The 19,665-nt window shown below is 43.6% G+C and overlaps 2 protein-coding genes across 3 annotated transcripts; both read left to right on the top strand.

The window, feature by feature from the left end:
* Positions 1 to 149: 149 nt before the first annotated feature.
* pcyt2 (phosphate cytidylyltransferase 2, ethanolamine) lies at positions 150 to 10,255 on the top strand. 2 transcript variants are annotated; one of them, XM_047039140.1, is made up of 13 exons: positions 150 to 480; positions 4,293 to 4,381; positions 5,078 to 5,239; positions 5,504 to 5,570; positions 5,694 to 5,778; positions 6,526 to 6,567; positions 7,233 to 7,380; positions 7,894 to 7,976; positions 8,093 to 8,170; positions 8,283 to 8,348; positions 8,499 to 8,564; positions 8,718 to 8,806; positions 9,011 to 10,255. In XM_047039140.1, exons 1-13 carry the CDS (start codon positions 359 to 361, stop codon positions 9,135 to 9,137), a joined length of 1,224 nt encoding a protein of 407 aa, XP_046895096.1. In that variant the 5' UTR covers positions 150 to 358; the 3' UTR covers positions 9,138 to 10,255. The 2 variants fall into 2 exon arrangements, with proteins under 2 accessions (XP_046895096.1, XP_046895097.1); XM_047039141.1 differs by having other exon boundaries at positions 7,242 to 7,380.
* A 1,079-nt stretch (positions 10,256 to 11,334) lies between these two features.
* Positions 11,335 to 19,591, top strand: gnav1 (guanine nucleotide binding protein (G protein) alpha v1). Its single transcript, XM_047038704.1, has 10 exons — positions 11,335 to 11,386; positions 11,561 to 11,696; positions 11,822 to 11,913; positions 12,868 to 12,960; positions 13,231 to 13,391; positions 15,834 to 15,962; positions 16,798 to 16,927; positions 17,284 to 17,355; positions 18,110 to 18,197; positions 19,167 to 19,591. Exons 1-10 carry the CDS (start codon positions 11,348 to 11,350, stop codon positions 19,355 to 19,357), a joined length of 1,131 nt encoding a protein of 376 aa, XP_046894660.1. The 5' UTR covers positions 11,335 to 11,347; the 3' UTR covers positions 19,358 to 19,591.
* Positions 19,592 to 19,665: the final 74 nt, after the last annotated feature.

Raw genomic sequence — 19,665 nt, forward strand, 5'->3', positions numbered from 1 at the left:
ATTTCATTTACTTCACTTATTTTCCCAACACACGTTGCAGTGGTTATCTACACAGTCACATGATGGTGGAGCGTTCTGCGATTATGTAACAATATGTCGGCGATCCTCTTGCAGTCATCGTACGATTCAATGCCATATGACGCCACTTCCCCGGCAAAGGAGGCGTTGTCCCACCGGTGATACTCCTGGAGCGTCACTTCTATGCAGAAACCGGCTATCCTGCTTGGGGACACACAAAATACATACGTATACAATTTTTTATAGTTGGGAAATTTGTGTCTCCGTCTGTGTAATTGATAGAGGTTCCCCGTCTTTATACTTATTGAAATCACACAGAAACAGTGTTATCGTGCAAAAAATGATCAAGAACGGACACCACCAGACCAACACACCGGGAAAAGACGCAGGGACGATCCTCGGTGCTACAGCTTGCAGTCCAGAGAAGAGAAGACGAATCATACGGGTGTGGTGCGATGGATGGTGAGTGATGTCATTAGTATAGAATTAAAAAGATTATGCCAACATTGCTACATTGTTATCAGCATTTAGGGCTTTTAAACCGATCGCAGTAACATTTGGTTGGATCGCCTTGTATCGTCATAGTCAAGATTAGGCTATAATCCTTTTTATTAAATCACAAGCCAGCTGTTTAAATTGCGTAGAAACGCAAAACAATGTAGCCGTTTATCTAACATTGTTCACCGGCTAATAGGCCTATGCATTTTATCACTGCCATCGTTATCACGCTACCCCGCCTGACAGCGCAACCCTGTGCCGTCTGAATGGACTGCCACGGCGTCACATGCTGATGATGGTATGAACTCTTTACTATGCAGCCAGGACATCACTTGTATTCACTGTGCGTGAAGGCACGCATGCTTCGAAAGTTACATGACAGTCTAAGATCACTAGTATTTGATATATAGCAGACTAAATTAATTGTTTCCCCCTTAGGCAGACTAACCAGGGATGACGAGTGACAGGTGCATGGCCTAAAACAAATACATTTGCATTCAAATAAAGATATATCTACAGGATGACTACATATTTCCTCTTCCAAGAAACGACATCGCTGTTTGACATGTGGTGGTTCAGTGTTGAAGCAAACTTCCTGACTTCTCTAAATTGGACCTACATTATTGTCAACTGCTCTTTTCACTCTACTGTTAGAAAACCATCAAACAGATGCTCTGTCATAAGACACAAGTTTGAATGTGGTTTAACGTACACAGGTCAGAAAAAAGGGTTAGGGTTTGTCAAATATATCTATAGACTTGGTCAAATCTGTATTTTCTTGATATTACCCTGTTCACCATTGTCAAAGCAAAAAACTTAGATAGATTCACTTTCTGATGTTTTGATCATGTATCATGGTGACTCATTTGAAAGATGCACTTGAGCACACATCCACTGATGTGCTTGCTTTGAACTGAAGTTATTGCCAGGTGCGCTAGGTTCTATGACAGTTACAACCTTCCACATTCCATGACACAATTTTGCACAGTGCAGCCTATTAGTGGGACCACATCCTGTACCCTTCAACCACTGTCAAGCTCCAATATCAAAAGCCCCACACATCCCAAAGATGTCCTGTAGGTGTGCGGGAGAACAGCATGCCCTTGTGTCGTGGGTCTGCTTATGAGCACAGCGAGTGAATAACAAACAGACCTGCCATTGTCCAGCAGTCAGTCCACTCTGAAACACTGTTGAGTGAGTGATCTGGTAACGATACAAGTCTTTAGATACATGCTGTTCCCTGCCGTGAGGGCGCCCAGAGCGTCCTGGGCCCAGTGGAGGCTTGGGGCGGAGGAAAATTCATTCATGTGTGTGAAGAACTGGATTACGCTGGCTTTCTCTGGGCAAATTCCAGCCGTTTCGGTGCGGCCGCCTAACTGTGGTTTGATGGAATGTTGCGGAATGTTTTGGATGCCAGAATATTAAACGGTGGGGTGAGTTCCCAAAGGGAGCCAGTGTCAACAGAGCCCATGTCGGTAACCCCCCTAACCCCTACAGCCCACACCTGCCATGGTCGCCCCACAACACACGCCACCTGTCTCTGTTCTCGCTCAGAACATTGTTTACCGTGCGGCCTGTAGGCCATGTCCACTGTCAGCAACAGTAGGAGAGAAACACACAGGACACATTGACAGTGACATCATCAGGGCTTTAGACAATCTAGTACAGTCCCGTTCCCCCAACCCCCTCCCCCTCCTGTTAAAGTTACAGACGTTCCCTGTTCTGGTTGGCTGGTTCCCCCTGACACAAGGTGACAGGGTCAAAGTTCGCCTGCCAAGCCAGCATCATTATGGCCAGTGCTGAAGTTCACCTCCAGCACTGCTAGGGGAAGCGATTGGACCACCTCAGAAACGTGACCTTACCTCACCCAGGAACTGTTATTGTTGGAATGACTCATTCCCATGTTTTTTATGATCTGCTTAAGTCCTTCATGGTCATGGCCATGACATAATAGATTATCTCATAGAGATTTTGCTGTGTTCTGTCTGTCAAAAACAACATGTATAATTCTCACATGACTCTATGAATTCTCACTTGACTCTATGAATTGATTACATTCTCACAAAATATGTAATTTCCTGTCACAGCAAGCTATGTTTTGTAACTACACAGTAACAGGCTCCACTCAAATTGACCAGTCAGTTCTACCTGACTCAGGACTCACAGATAGACACACAGATACACACAAAAATGGATGCATAGTCAATCACTACTAATCAACTTTTTTATTTAATTGAGTTAAAACATTTGGGATCCCTAAAGCCAGCGTCATGGCTACGCCTCATGAGGTCATCAGTGAATGTATTTGTGTTGTACACTCTTTGTCTCCCTATCCCAGCACTCTCCCTGGTGTTGTTCTGAGGAGGCTCAATGCTGTTTGGCCGTCTGCTACCCGGCCCATACTAGTTAATATTTGATCATCCCCTGTGATCCTCTTGTGATCCCTCCCTGCTACAAAATACAACAGGCACACCCCTGTCACCACCTCAGGCTTGGTGTTAGCTTATGTGGTGTTCCTGGGTTACAATATCCAAGGGCAGACAGAGGGAGAGGGACAGATACAAGGGGCCCTCCTCCTGTTTCTGCGCAGCCCTGCCTCTCCGTCTCTCAGCTTGTTTCCCCAGCCGTTGACCTCCAACCTCCTCTACCCCCTCTCCCTCCTCCCCCATGTCTTCAGCCTCCCTGGCCTGCCACACTGCCTGGTCTGCAGTCAGCAGCACATTAGGCCCCATTACCACACCCCCGTGGCTCTCATTACAGATCGCATTGACGGTTCCAAGTCATCTGACACAGACGTCCTTTACTTCTGTCTGATGGGTTCCCAAATCAGGCAGCCACACTCTGGTTCACTGGTAGAGAAGATAAGATATTTGGTACTGTAGATAGTGGAGCCCAACAACCCCAGTGGGTCTGCTTCCAGGGCCTGCTGGAGGTCACTTCTGGGCAGCTCCAGACAGGTATGTGTGCCTGGTGATGAGTCCTACCCTGAGTGATAAGGGAAGAGCAGCACAAGTCTGTTTTTCTTCTCTGGCTATGTAAAGATCTCTGACTCTCTTTGGTTCATTGATTTTTAGAGGACGCTATTTATATCTGTGAGTGACAATGAATTTACAAAAGCTGATCGAATGGGTTGTTTTAGTAAAGTGATGCTCCCTTCCGCAGAAGAAACAGAATGTAACTGTACTTTATGGTAACTTATTAGCTGTGATTGTAAACAAATCAAGCAGTACAATATCTACAGTCTCATAATAGCCATTGATCACAGCTGTTAACACGTTTTACTCCCTGGGTATCCTGTGTATGCTATTATCTATATTCCGTACTTCAGACACAATCGCCCCATGTGAGGATGAGAGAGCAGAAAATGATAAAGTTGTGTTGAAGTGATGAAGGGCTAATGTCCACCTGTTCATCGTCACCTTGCTAGATTAGGCCTACCATGAAAATATCTCAGGTCCAATCTGTGCTAATCTAATTATCTACAGATGACATGGCGGACCATCTCTGCAGGCAATGAATAAGACATCGTCTTCTGTCCTCAGATAAGCCTCATTGTAGGGATGTGTGTATCCGAGCCTTGAAGAACAGAACTACAAACTAAAGCTAGTTAATGCTTACCACATGTGGATGACATTTTAGACACATGTAGGTCTTCTTCCATCTTTCGAATGCCCCACTCCCTTGTCACTGTGGAGCAGTAGTGTCCTGTCAGCAGGTGATGTGGTGCGTCTCTCCAATAGACTGTGTTCTCTGTGTTGTCCCCCCCCCCCCTCCAGCTATGACATGGTTCACTATGGACACTCTAACCAGCTGCGCCAGGCCAAGGCCATGGGGGACTACCTCATCGTTGGAGTCCACACAGACGGTGAGGCCTGCTCCCTGGAGGGTCACCAAGGCTACTCGCAAACCCCTAGATACCTGACACTTTCTCTTACACACAAGAGCAGACACACGCACACACACACAAACATACAGACACTCACGTAGAGGTGGCCAAGGTGCCAGCCACCGTGGGCGGTGTTTATACAGACAGCAGCTGGGCGCACAAAATTGATGTGCCGGGGGGTTGTTGTGACAGAAGATTACACACACACACTCACACACACAGTAAGTGTGCCAGAGCACAGCTAGGCTCTCCCCTGGGCCTAAAGTTCACTCTGACTCACCGTGCCCCATGGCACTGTTTACGATAGCTGACAACAACACGGCTCTGGCTTAACTCAAACAATGCAGCGTTGCGGAGCGAGCTCTGACCTAGCAGACACAGACACAACCTCTCACTACCAAAGGTCATTTCATAGGGATCTAGGCTCTACTACTGGAGGGGACTGACAGCATTGTTAATCCCAATGAACGTTACATGCATTTGCATTCGCACTAACTGAAGCACCCACACAAAAAACTTTACAAGCATTATCCTCTGTATTTTCATATCATTTCTTATCACTGTCGTAGTTTAGTCAATTAACCACCTGTACGTTACTGCTGATAACTTCACACCCGGCCAGCTGACTTGCCAACCATGTCTAATTTATTCCTATGTGCCCCGCCCAACCCTTAGGTGAGATCTCAAAGCACAAGGGCCCACCTGTCTTCACTCAGGCTGAGAGGTACAAGATGGTGCGAGCCATCAAGTGGGTGGATGAGATAGTGGAGGGAGCGCCGTATGTCACCACCTTGGAGACCCTCGACAAGTACACCAGTGACTTCTGTGTGCACGGAGGTCAGCTCTCTCTCTCTACCACACACACACACCCCACCTTCCACACATTCTGAAACAGACAACAAGATTTTCATTTATTCGATTTTCTTTAAATAACTTTTAGAAGATATGATTGAATCATGGATAGACCATTTTTTGTACTTGGGCTGGGCTTGAAAAGTCCACTAAAAGGTAGAAAAAACAGCCCCTTTCTGAAAGGATAGATTTGACCATAGCTATAACACTGTCCTGGACATGATTGACATTTTGAATGTCTCATTTCAGATGACATCACACTTACAGTGGATGGGAAGGATACATATGAAGAGGTGAAGAAGTCAGGAAGATACAGGTGTGTAGCTTCACCTGAAGACAGGGTTGTTGTGATGTTGAAGAGTGAGAGCTCATGAGTGGGATCATGAGTAGGAGCTCTGTGTGTGTGTGTGTTGTGTCTGACCACCTGCTGTTGTTCCAGGGAATGCAAGCGAACTCAGGGAGTCTCTACAACTGACCTGGTGGGCAGGATGCTCCTGATGACGAAAGCCCACCACAGCAACATTGTGAGTAAATGACAGTGATGAGTGAAGAGTCAAACTCATGATCTCTGTCAGGACTTTCTTATACCTAAAAGTATGTACATTCAAGTATAACATTTGTATTATTATAAACAAAGAAAATAAATACAGTAACATTCAATTGACACAAAGGGGAAACAGGTCTCGCAACTAACCTTTTTCCTCACTGTCCCAGTACCGGCCCGAAGTGCAAAATGAATCGTCCCAAACTGAACTTGTCCCAAAATGTAAATTCTTGTGTTTTTGTATTTTTACATTCTGACATGGGTCTAGGTTATTTGCAACACTACTGTTTTTTCTTAAGTTGTCAAAACAAAAGTTGCTAAAGGTTTAAAAAAAGTTTTGAAAAAAGGTTTTGAAAGGTTTAAAATATATTTGGTTTGCATCATTCATGAGTACTTGATAAGGACTCTACTAAACTCTTATACATAATGATCACAGCACTATCGCCAGCATCACTGTATTGCTTTATGAGGGGCCAGACTTTAATATACAAGAGGGGAACCACTTTCCTCAGGCCTCCCGGGAAATCGGGTCCCGCTGTTTTCTCAGTGTAAAAGACTGATGTATAGATGAAACTTGCTATACATAAGGATCACAGTAACATACATCACCAGCATCACTGTATTGCTTTAAACATGGCCAGACTGTAATATACATGGGGGGGAGAACACAGGGGGAACAGAAGAACATTTAAAAACTCAAGCCCAACACTTTTCTGTTTCCCTCCAGGGAAGTTCAGATTATCAACAACACACAGACAACTTTGGAAAGGTAGGTGTCATGTCCACTCTGACACAGTTACAGCTTACTGGGGTACTGTAGTCCTGTGGGTGCACTGCCAAGTCATCTGAAAAAAGCCCATTATTATCTCTACTCAATCCAGGTAACTTTCTACTGACCTCTAAGTCAGGTTTATTTCTGTCCTTTCTCTGCCACGACTCGTTTGTAACCAGAGTTGCCAAAGTTGCCCTTAAGGCCAGATGCCAACTCTTCTGAAACAAAGCGTTTTATTGTGGGCCTGGCCAGTCAGCGATGAATGCCACCTCTGTTCCCCATCCAAGAGTCTGACCAGGGGATCAACTTGTTGTTGTGGTCCCAAATGGTGTTGGAGGAAATAAATGGGTGAACTTGTTTTGGTTTGATTGCAGTTACATAACATGAGCTTTTATTTCCTAACTTAATGAGACAACTGAATGAGAATGGACTTTCTTGGCTGGTTTGAATGCAGGAACTTGAAATTCTCACAGTCCCCCCCACCCCCCGTAACCCTACCCCCCCCCCCCCCCCCCCTATGATATTACACTCACGTGGCCACTAAGTGGTGCAATTGGACCATTCTTTCAATGATCGCAGAAAAACGTAGATAACTCAACAGTGTGATGGGGGGAGAATATACATTTTACTTTGTATTTATTTGTTCTATTTCTGTATTATGGGGGTTGCAGGGTCCTAAGGGCCACAGTCCGTGGACTGGGGTGTCTCAGTTCCTGCAGACCTCCCAGAAGATTATCCAGTTTGCCTCGGGCCAGGAGCCTCAGCCCGGGGATACCATCATCTACGTGGCGGGAGCCTTCGATCTCTTCCGTATCCTCTCACATACCGTACTGTACCAGGCCCGTTGAATCTAGGATATGGATCCAGGATATTTATACTTATTTAATGCAATTTTGCTCTCACCTGATTGACTCACACCTGATGAACTGAGTGGACAATATGAGAGGTTGGGAGGGCCATGCCCAACCCTGTAACATCCTGGAGCTCACCATGTTCAAAACAAATCACATTTTCAAATCAAATTAATTTGTATGAATTATTATTATTTTTGAGAATGATTCAGAATGATTCAGAATGATTCAGAATGATTCAGAATGATTCAGAATGATTCAAAATTATTCATGTTTTTCATTCAGAAAACATTCTGAATTGATGTCCATTTGAAATCATCACATGCCCCTTAGACCTAAGGTTACAGTTTTGTGTTTCAGATCAGTCTGTCTGTTTTGTTTATTGAATCAATAAGGTATTGCACTGTAAGCAAGAGAGGTTGCACATTAAATAATCAATGATAGTTGTCCTCCCTGACCGGTCACCATTCAGATATCGGCCATGTGGACTTCCTGGAGGCTGTGTACAAGCTCTCAGACAAGCCATATGTTATAGTGGGGTTGCACTTTGACCAGGTCAGTCTGACATCATCTCTTCTTTATCCTGACTTCAGTGATGCAGGTCACCATGCTGTTGTGGGTGTCGGTCTAACGTTCTCTCTGTATCTGTGATGTGATTCTGTTGTGTTCAGGAGGTGAATCGATACAAAGGGAAGAATTACCCCATCATGAACGTCCATGAGAGAACCCTCAGTGTGCTGGCCTGTCGAGTGAGTCCTCGACCACCCCTCCTCTCTTTCTCCCTCTCCCCTCTTCACCCTTCAACCAGACAGTAGAAAATGTACAAGGCTCAGATTTTCTTTTTTAACGTTTTTCTTCCAGTATGTTTCCGAAGTGGTGATTGGTGCACCATATGCAGTCTCAAGAGATTTGCTGGACCATTTTAAGGTGAGAAAATGTATTAGTGTGATAGACTTGACAGAGCAGAAAGATAGCAGACTTGAGGCCCTGGGCTCCCATCCACTTTCATACCAAGAAGGTAATGAACTGAAAACCATCTGAATCAGCTCTTGTGCTCACTGGCCATTGTCTGTGCAGGTGGACCTGGTGTGTCATGGGAAGACAGAAGTGTTTCCAGACAAAGATGGGTCGGATCCTTACACAGTAAGTTATAAAGCCCCTCCAAACTCGAATGAAAACTGTCATCTTTGTGTTTTGATTTACTGTGTCGATGCATCTGAATTTCAATAGATTTTCATTTTGTTTTTGTTTTTGAGTGTGAAAGCTGACAGTGGCCCTCATTCCTCTTGTACCTAGGAACCTAGAAGGAAAGGAATACTGCGTACTGTAGACAGTGGCAACAGTCTCACTACGGACAACATCGTACAGAGGATAATCAAGAACAGGTAAGGCCACCAGACCGGAGAGCCAACCTGCCGTAGTGACAGGATAGACTAAGAAGATGCTGAATCTAGAACTTTAAGGTGCCACATCATAAGGACAAATTTAACATTAAGTTGAGGTATTTTGTAGCTAACCTCCACTCACCGATTCTCATTTTTGACAAAGCTTCCCAGCATTTCACTGCCAACTTCCTCTTTGTGTGTCAGACTGCTTTTTGAGGCCAGGAACCAGAAGAAAGAGGCCAAAGAGATGGCTGTGATCCAGGCCATGAAAAGACGAGAGGAGGAGAAGGCCACTGAGAGAGCCCAGGCCCAGGCTCAGGCTGTCCTGTAGAAACTCCCCCCTCCCTCCCTCCGCCTCCAAGCACACCATTAATGTCACCAGTGTCATCCAAGACTGACAAACCTAATCCATCTACCCCACATGCAGTAAACCCCCATCCTGAGCCCCCCCCCCCCCCCCCGCCCCCCACAGACTGTCCTTACACTCGGCAGCACCATTTTGTCATTCATAAATACTGTTATAATACGGTACTAAAGGGGAGCTCTGTAGTGGGCTTTACTGGTACATGTAGGTGCTGATGTCTTTATTTGAGTCTTACCATACCATCTGTATGCACTTACCTGTCACTTCCTTATAATTTGACACGTCCCCCATAAAGACCTCTCACTGTCGGCCTTCAACACATTTCCAGGGAACGGTGGCTGCTTTCCACCCGGTAACGGGCCCACCCTGTCACCACTCACATTCTATCTAATCTATCTCTGTATATATGTACTGTATGTATCTATTATACATTAATTACCAGCTCTCTGGAAGTGAGGTGTTTGGTGGTGAGAACGTACTACCCCACTGAAGCATTCCATTGGTCGACTTACTATCGGTTAGCAAAGGGCATTAATGATCGGATACTCCAGGGTGAATTAACACCAACATGTTTATGTTTAGGATGTAACCTTACAGAATAGATAACTATGCAATTAAAACGAGATTATAGATAGCTAAATAAAGAGATAGATAAGTAGATAGATAAAATCCATCCTAATGGTATCTATCTAAGTAAGGTTGAGACATTTAACAGCCACCAATCTAAAGCATTAGGAACTATAATAGTGTTGGTGTAAACCAGCCCTTGGAAGTTGAACTGTGTAGAATATGGGCCAAGCTATGGGACCATATGTATATACCTGAACTGTATCCTCTCCAGAATAAACTGACTGTAAATAGTCAGAATGATTTTAACTAGCAAGAGCACTACCAATGCCCCAGTGCAATTCTTGTTTTTGCCACAGAGGGTCACAATTTACCTTTGAAATCACTTTTTATTTAATGTTTTTTCATTTGGGTAGAGAGAACTACAGTTTGACACCCTGCTTTTAATGAATCATAAATTAATTCAAGATTATTATATATGGTTGGTGCTGTTGACTCAATAAACGAATAACCTTCTACTGGCCAGAAGTCTAAATATGCCACTGTACAATTGAGATGATACTTACAATTTCTAAATTAAAATCTAATTAAATATATTTTTCATAAATGTATATTTTGCAGACCACCTCTATATGGCGTCTGGTTGGTTTCATATGTTTTCAAAGCATATAAAACGTTGTCTGTTGGAATGTACTGTGTAAGCTTTACTTATGTATGTTATTGACAATTCTGATCACTTAAAATGACAAATGCTGTGGAATTTGGTACAGTAGCCTATATTATTGTCAATTATAACAACTACAGCTGAAAACCTGTGTTGGACATTTCGACTTGTTTTTCCTCCTTTTGGTGAAACCTACTGTATTTAGAAGGCACTTCCCTGTGCTAGACAACAACCACAGGCATCCACAGGCAATCAACTGCAAGGGCACGTCGTCATAGGGCATGGTCTGATCGGACCTTTGATCAGATAAAATAAGGGTTCCCTTGCACACAAATTAATCACTTCACGCTGTGAGATTGGTAAATGTCATTTAATTAAAATAAGATCATTAGGGCTTCTCAATTGGGCATAACATTATATATTTCAATGTGAAATATCCCATGGGCATTTCAGCAAATTGTAGACCACACCCATCAATGATCCACAGGTCAATTGTGCAGGTTAGTTTCTCTGGCAAGTACTCTGGTAATGAATCTTGACGGACTGTGTGTAGTCAAATTTTTGTCCAATTTGGGCGATTGATGCATTGACTTTCACCAAGGTTATAATATGTAAACTATTTCCGTCTCAGAAATCGTAAATGTATCGACCATTATTATGACATTTTCCGACGTTTTGTGTAACACTACACTGGAGTTGAAAGTGATATTGGTGATGGGCCCTATAGTTGTCCAATTCAGGTTACCTCCAGCCTACCACAAATTAAACGCGCAATTGTTCAACAGGTGTTTATGTTTTGTACAATGAAGGCTGCATGACATCACCACCCTCTCTTGAGGAAGATCCCCGCTCGAACGCAATACAAATTAAGCCAAACAGTAATTTGTATTTGTTGGTGGTAGATACGCCCAAAGGTCATAGGCTAGTAAACGTAGAAGCAGCAGCAATGTTTCGTTGTTTCAATATTCTGTCGGTCCCTGTGCAGGTACCAGTTGCAAGTTCTCAATTCCGTGTAAACCACAATTCATAATATTTCGATTTAAAGTGGGCACTTAACTTTGTAACAAACAGTGCTGTTTGTAAATATACCATTAGAGTAGCTAACTGCTATATTGGAGCGACGGAAATGATATGTTTCTGCCATTCTCAATTTGACTAGATGTGCATACAAATTTGTCTTCAACAACATGTGACTGAGGAGGGGAAAAAGGCAAAAACCCTGAGCTCTAAAATCGAACAAGAGTTATCTGAGCAAGCCAAAAATGAAACGAATGTGGTCAAGATCCTGATGCTTGGTAAGCTGGTGCAAGCTAACAGTACCTAACAAGGAGGATACCTTTTGTGGGTTTGGGTAGAGTACAGTTTTATCTGTTTTCAATTTCCTTTATGCATCCTACTGCTTACTCGCTGACTTGAGTAGGAGCTGCGGAGAGTGGAAAGAGTACCCTGGTCAAGCAAATAAAGATCATCCACAGCCAAGGCTTCTCCAAACCAGAGCTCCTCAGCTTCAAGGTACAACATCAGAAAGCTCACATGGGCAGGAATTGTGACATTTTTATAGTTTTGAAAACTTGATGAAGTTGTTGAGGTCTGCAAGACTGGTTGGGGGGGAATGTCTGGTCCCCAGCATATATATCTTGGAGCAGCTCCATAGAAATATTGACTGAATGATGAATGACGTACAGTAGGTACAGTAGCAGAAACCAGTAGTAGGAAACCAGACAGCAGGCATCCTTACACTAATCTACCATGCTAGGGAATCCCACAACACACACACACACACACAATGTCCTGCTGTGACAGGCTACTTTCTAGCAAGCAGACCCATTGTTTAACATTTCTGCAAAACAATGTTTGTAATCGAACAAAATCCCTAAGGGGTAAGAACTCCATGACTGGTGACGTAACAATAATGGTATGAATGGAAGGACCCACCGCTGCCCTGAAGAACATGGGAAAGCTCTTTGATAAATGTGCTGTTGACTTTTACAAGAACATTCCTCCAGCAATGCATTATACAGTATAAGAGGGGTATGTTTGGACAGGGGATAGATGGACGGCTCTGGGGAGCTGTTGTTGTGTCTGGGTCGCCCTAACTCTTCATACTGGGAACTTTCCCGCATGTTTCCAATGAAGCTGTTGTGGTTGAACTTTTCCCAGCAGGATATCTTTTAAAAATCTTAATACTGATCTTTATTTGAATGCCCTTTAGCTATTGTGTTGGAGCTGGAGACTCTTCCTTAGCAGGATATGCGCATAGGTCTTCATTGTTTTATCTTATTTTCCAGTATTTAAAAGTGCTTTATTTTGTGTTTTAATTTAACGATCACTACTTGCATTTACTTGTCCAATGGTTTTTATCTCACTGGGTCTTTTAAAACGGGCTTTCCCTTGTGGCGTATGAGAACATTCCCACAATCATCACGTACGCTCATGCGGACACACCACACCCTTCTTTCTCCACAGCCTGCAGTGCTTGACAACCTGCTGAAGTCCATGAAGCTTGTGTTGCAAGGCATGGGGATGCTCAGGATCAACCTAGCCCATAAGAACAACAAGGTGAGGTGCAGAACAAGCAGTTCACCAGCATTCTGTTGTTTCAGTGCAACCCCACCTTCCTCTGGTCTAGCAGACCATCTGGAACCCTGAAAGTGTACGTTTGATGCCATAAACCGTAATACCCAGAGGTCACACTAGATGTCAGCCTTTATCACTGACAAAAGTCACATTCTCAATAAGAGCCCGATGCGACACAAATCTAAAGGATCATTTCTTTTAACCTTTTGAATACGTTTTTTATTTGTTGGCTGTTTGTCTTCCACCTCACAGACGCATGCCTGCTCCATCCTCTCCTGCGACCGCTGTTCAGGGGAGGACCTGGAGCTGCTTCCCTTCATGGCTCATGCCTTCTTCTCCCTGTGGGCCGACCAGGGGTTCCGAGCGACGGCAGCCAGAGGCTCAGAGTTTGAGCTCAATGATTCAGCTCTCTAGTGAGTACCTTACACGGGGCCCACTTAATCACGACTAGCCCGGAGCTGCCTAAGGGACAGCCAGGGACAGACTTGCCACTTTCTTGTCAATACAATATGACGGCGGCAACCGGTAATGCATCGTCTACAGGAAATGATTCTTCTGGCATTTACTGAAATGAGAGGCTTAATTGCAACCACGTTTATGTGTTCTGGGACACAGGGCCAAGGAGGTGTGATGATACAGACGTGACTGTATATGAAGCACTTTGTGTGTGTGTGTGTGTGTGTGTGTGTGTGTGTGTGCGTTACTGTGTAGTGAGTAAGGAGTGTACAAGAGGGTGTGTAAACGCCACAGGAGATTGGGAAGGGTATAATTCGTCAAACTACCTGCACTTGTTGTGCAAATAAGGGCTGTCCATCATCTTCTCCATCAAGGAAACCCATTTTAGGTTTTACTGTTTGCCAGTGTGTAATCCGACTTTGAATATGCTCCTGTGAATAAGACTGACAGCTTCTCTAGTGGTCTTTCATAGCTAGTTTGATGGTTTTATCTTTTTTTTTTTTATGCCTATCCCAAAGCAGACCCTATTAATATATTGTCAGTTGTGTTCCAGTAATGGCTTAGCATCATTCATGCAGCCTTTGTGCCAGCATTCATGAGTTGATCAGCTGTGTTGTGAAGCATGAGATGAAGTGTCCTTGGGTGTGATGCAATTATGCCTCGCATGCGAGGCGTGTCCGTTTTTATTTTTTATTACACTTTGTTTAAAGTGCCATCAAACCCAAATTTGGTCTCTCTCTGCCTCATTTCAGGGACATTACCTTTGATGAATGCTGCTGTTGAGTTATCAAGTGAACTGTGAATGCATTAGCATTTTCCTCTGTTCTGCCAAATACTGTGTGAAACACTGGTAGAGCGTATGAGTCGTCTTTGATTAGCTTTCCCCATAGATCCCTGTGTTTTCATATTGAAGGCAGGAAATTGAGATGGAGAGACAACAGGTGCTGGACTATGACTTGTAGAGGCACGAATGGCCAGCCGACTCTGAGAGGGAAGAATGAGACCATGACGGTGACATCATGTCTCTGCCTGGGGGCTGCACACTAAGGGGACATTGAGGACCCCCCCTCCCTACGGGAGTCCCTCTGGTATTTTGCAAGAGGAAGAAAAGACCGGGATATTTCATGCATGTCCTCTAATCTCTCTCTCTGTCTCTCTCCCCTAGATTATCTATCCCAATAAAGCGAAAATGCTTTGAAAAAAAATATTTATTTAAAATGAGAAATAGACAACATAGAAATTGTTTACTGCTACTGTAGGCAGTCAGGGTGATGGTTTCTCCTGTAAAACACATTCATGGGGTAAGTCACTTTAAAAGATACCTTTTAGAATCCATTCACTTCAGCGACGGGTTTCCAGACACCAACCCTTTCAGACAGCGGCCCAGGAGAGGGCAACGAGGGGGAGGTGTGTTTTATGGCCATCCTCCCTACTTGCAGTCACCTCTCTGTAAGAGGTTGCCAGGTTATATCAACCCCCTACTGGAGCTGAGGCTGCCTGAAGTCCCCGGGGGCCTCCTGTACTCCGGGGCTGCCTCAACCCACTGCGACTGCATGGCCGAGACGCGTTGATGCAGGCCTCTCTTCTGGTGCTTAAATGTGGCACTGACTGGAAGAGACAACCTTGAGGGGGTGGATGGCTGTACTCCCCTGGGAGGTGATGGGACCAGTCTGGGATGTCACAGACACTTTCCTGGCTGTAGGAGATGCAGAGAGAGAGAGGGTGGGGGGCTGGTTCAGGGAGGTGTGGCACGGGGGATAAAAGCTCGAATGAGGTCGGTGGTGGTCGTCTTGCACCCTGTCGGTATCCGTTTACTTTGCCACCCGCCCTGATGGGGATGTGTGTGTCATGCCAGCTGGTGCCTGTTGGGTTAGGAATGTGCTAATTGCTTTTAATTATAAAAGGTCAGTTCCAATATGGCTCCTGCCTGCCACCCATGCCTACTACGTTGCTTCATTCTGAGTTGTGACTGAGCTCCTCGTAGTACTAACATTTTACCAGATGAAGATTTAATGTAGCTTTAGCAAACAAGTCTGCTAAAAGCAGTATTGTTCCTTTTTATAACCCTGTTGAGTAGGGCAACATTCATTTTGGATTGTGTTGACATCAAACAGCCATAATTGCTGATTGTACTTGCATTGGTTCTAACGTATACCCTTTCTAAAGTCCCTGTGGAACCTCGCGAGTTCAGCAGCAACATGGAGTTTGAGTGTTATGTTTGAGTGTTATGTTTACTAAGAACTCACTTGTCTTGTACGAAGCCACATACCCACTTCCTTCTGAGCAACTACATTTACATCCAGCCTGTTGTATTCAGTTTGTATGAACATGATGAAAATCATTGGAGTAATGTATGTAAAGGTACTTTGTTTATTTTCTGATGCACTCTCCGCCTCTAGTTTCTTTGAGAATTTAAGTCGGATTCTCACTCCCAACTACATACCCACTGAGATGGACGTACTGAAAGTGAGAGTGCGTACCTGTGGAATCATCGAGACCCAGTTTCAGGTCAATCGAATGTTTTTTAGGTAAGACTTTCTACAAATGTTCCCATCAGTTGGTCTGTCTTACACATTTTTCATTTACAAATCTATTCAATTTTATTATATGCGTACATTTAATATTGAAAGGAGTGGAGGCTGCTTTCGACAAATCCCCCTCCACATCTGCATCACATTACTTGAAATGATTCAATATAATGTTTGTCGTTCGTAACACAACTCTTACTGTTGTGGTTTTCTCCTACAGCATATTAAATATTCAAGTGGCCAAGTTTTAACTGAAGAACAATCACTGCCATTCTACATTGCAGAGCATGTAAAGGGTCCCCCCCCCCCCAATGTACTGTCTCTTAAGACGCTGTTGGCTGGTATTGCTATACAGGGATCTCAGGGGAGGGCTCTTAGAAGCAGATAACAGTGATGGTGCGCTTCACGTCTCAGTCAGGGTCACCTGGGGGTTTCCTACACCCACTCACAGCCCCCACAGGACTGGAGGGAGCACGCAGAGGCATGACTCAAACCTATGAAATATTGATTTCCAACTCCCTTTTGACAATTCTAGAGAAGTAAACTATGACATGTTTACGACTGCTGAGCAGCCCCTGTCCTCCTCCTGCAACCTCTTTTCCCTACCCGTTCACACGCTCATCCTCCCAAAGTACTCATTCAAAATCTACTGTAGGATTCTCTCGCTATGTTGAGAGACTACTGCAACCACAGAACGATGTGGTATCAAATCCTGGAGATTGTAGTATTTCCTACACTGTTCCTACTCAAATTTTCATAAGTCTATAATGGGTCGTGGATATGCTGTGTTCAATCAACTCATGGTCATGGCAGAGAAGGTTTGTGTGAATGACAGGATGTATGATTTGGGAAACCAAACAACCCAGAGAAGGAAGTGGCTAAGCTGCTTTGACAACGTCCAGATTGTCCTGTTTGTGGTGGCGCTCAGCAGTTATGACAAAACCATGATTGAGGACCCTGCTAAGGTGAGAGACTCTACTCTCAACCTTAAAGTTGAAGTGGACATTATGTAATCCTTTTATACCTGCTTGAATAGAAATACAGTTTGGATCCAGTTAGTGTTAAAAAAATTACTTGAGTTTCTGAGCTGATTACATCCATTTATATATTCAATAGGCCAATCATGTGCTTCAGAGTATAACGTTTAGAGAAACAATTTAAATAGTCAATCTGAGCACCTCAGATCCTGAGATGTCTAACTGTTGAATAGAAGTTTTTCCTTGGAGATTTACACTATTTTAGCATCTTCTTGTGTAGCACATCATCAGTGTAACTGTGTGAGCCTCTTCTCGTTCTCGTCTCTTGTTTTCGTTCACCGTAGAACCGACTCCAAGAAAGCATCGAGCTGTTCACCTCCATCTGTGCCAACAGAGTTTTCTCAAGTACTTCACTGGTAGGTCTTATTGATACATTTTACAAGGGTCTTCTACTGTAACCCACCTGTTAAAAAGTACTACCCCCCGAGCAATCTTAACTGCCGACATCTTCCGAAAGTGGAGTTAAAGGAACACAAATCCACACCATCCGTAGGGGACTGTAAGTCCCAGTGACGGGTCGTCCTCTGTAGGGACGGCTTCGTCTGGCCTTTTGACACCCAGGCCTGGTGCCGTGTAGAGCCTTGTCAGCTGTGGGGGTTAACAACGCGGATCTGAGTGCCTCCTGGTAATCACCTCTGCCCACTGCACTGAGCACAGCCCGCCTTGATTGACTCTGACATGGTTAATTAACACCTAGGGCGTGATTGAGGTGTTCGGGAGGGCAATTTCACTCGACTAGAGTTGGCTGAGAGACGCTCTTTATTACACTGTGTAACAAGCTTGTTTAATTTCTCATTTATATTCACCTGGTGGATGGATGAGTCACTTGCAGGTTGAGGACTTGTTTCTGTCATAGTTATTAGATCAGAGCAGGAGCATTGGAGTAACCTTCCAGTCCTCATCTCTCACATGTACTTACTATTGCCTTCATTATGACATCCACACAACACCATTTTACATCTTGAAAATATGCCCAAATACTTGCTTGTAATTACACCATTGCATCTGAAAGAGGGCCTTTTATAGTATAAATAAGTAACATTATTCATAACTTTTTATTTAATTTTACCGACTGAACTGTATGTTTAAAGTTGTCTTACTATCTTTCAGATCCTGTTCATGAACAAAATGGACCTCTTCCAAGAGAAGATTCAATACTCAGGAAGGCACTTGAGGCTATATCTGCCTAGTTATACAGGTTGGGTCACTGAACGTTTTGTGCTTTTGGAATGTCAACATCTTAGCTTTGTTTATCTTCTTTGTCAAGGACGTTTTTAGAAATGTTTGGCTTTAATTAATCATCAGTTTTCATAATTTAAGAGCAAATAAATTCATTTTTATTTTAAGTTGTTCAAGTTCAATCAGATTGATGGATTTATGGATCAAATGTTCAGTGTTTGGGCTTACTTCACCCAATCAGCCCTGTCAAACAGTGACCACTATTATATTACACTATGAATGTCCCTTGGACATTTAAAGACATATCAATATTTAAATGTGTGGGTAAAGAAAACTAGTTTCAATGTGACTTTTCACATTTATTTTCATTAAGTAATATTTTTCCACTATGTTCCCAGGGAAAACATAGTTACTGCTATTGGGATGTGCACTGTAGTTCTTTCAGGAGTCAATCCACAGGAGGCATACAATGTCAACGCATTCAATACATGAATGCATATTTACCACCCTTTATTTAGAAATCTCTCCGCAAGTACTGTTTGTGATGGATTAGGATAGCCCCAAGGGAATGTCTTTCTGTCCATACTTCATGTTCCTGTATGCTGCTTACTCTGTGACATCTGAAGTCCCTCTCTCATCTTGCTGTCAACCAGAGGCTATGCAAACACCTCACATACATATTGTATCCTTAGCCGCATGGTTGGTTGTGACACTACACCAGGGGCAGAAGCACACATATTTCCGTTTAATCTGAATAGAGGGATTTTTCAGAATCTAGTCACATGGGAGATAAAGATACTGGATTATCATTCTTTCCCTGGAGGCTGATAATAAGATCCTTGCGGATTTTCATAAAAAGCTGACTTGTTGACTGTTAGCAAAGTCCTGTGAACCAAATAGTTACTTTTCTCCCGTAAGAGTGCCGCTGTGCCAGAAGGACACCAGTGATGCAGGCGCCATCACAAGTCCATCTGCTCTGTCCCCACAGGAGCCGACTGTGACGTAGACGCTGCTGCCCGTCACATCACTGCGATGCTCGTGGCCTGCAACACCACACTCAACAAGAGGGTGTTCCACCACTTCACTACAGCCACTGACACCAGTAACATCAGGATGGTGTTCCAGGTAGCCATGGACACTGTTGTCAAACAGAACCTAGCTTCTGTCTCTTTGTTGTAGGCACACAGAAGGCTGTCTATTTAAGAGTTTTTTGTTTTTAATATGTATAAATATTTCTTTAATGTATTTTATTTTTTTAACTTATTTTTATGTGTAAACCAAAGGGTAGACCGGCTGTTTGTGGTTCTTATGTGTCATCATGTTCTACCCATTCAGTTGACATTTTTAATCCTAAATGGGCTTTGTCATACAAGTATTTTAAACTGAATGTTTGGCTGTCAAAACTAATATAGGTTGTGCTGCAGTGGTATTTTATAAATACATTTTTATTGAATAAAACTATTTGATCTATTTTCTGTTTTTGCCAT

Source organism: Hypomesus transpacificus, chromosome 17 (assembly GCF_021917145.1).
Source record: "Hypomesus transpacificus isolate Combined female chromosome 17, fHypTra1, whole genome shotgun sequence".
In the NCBI taxonomy this organism is placed as follows: Eukaryota; Metazoa; Chordata; class Actinopteri; order Osmeriformes; family Osmeridae; genus Hypomesus; species Hypomesus transpacificus.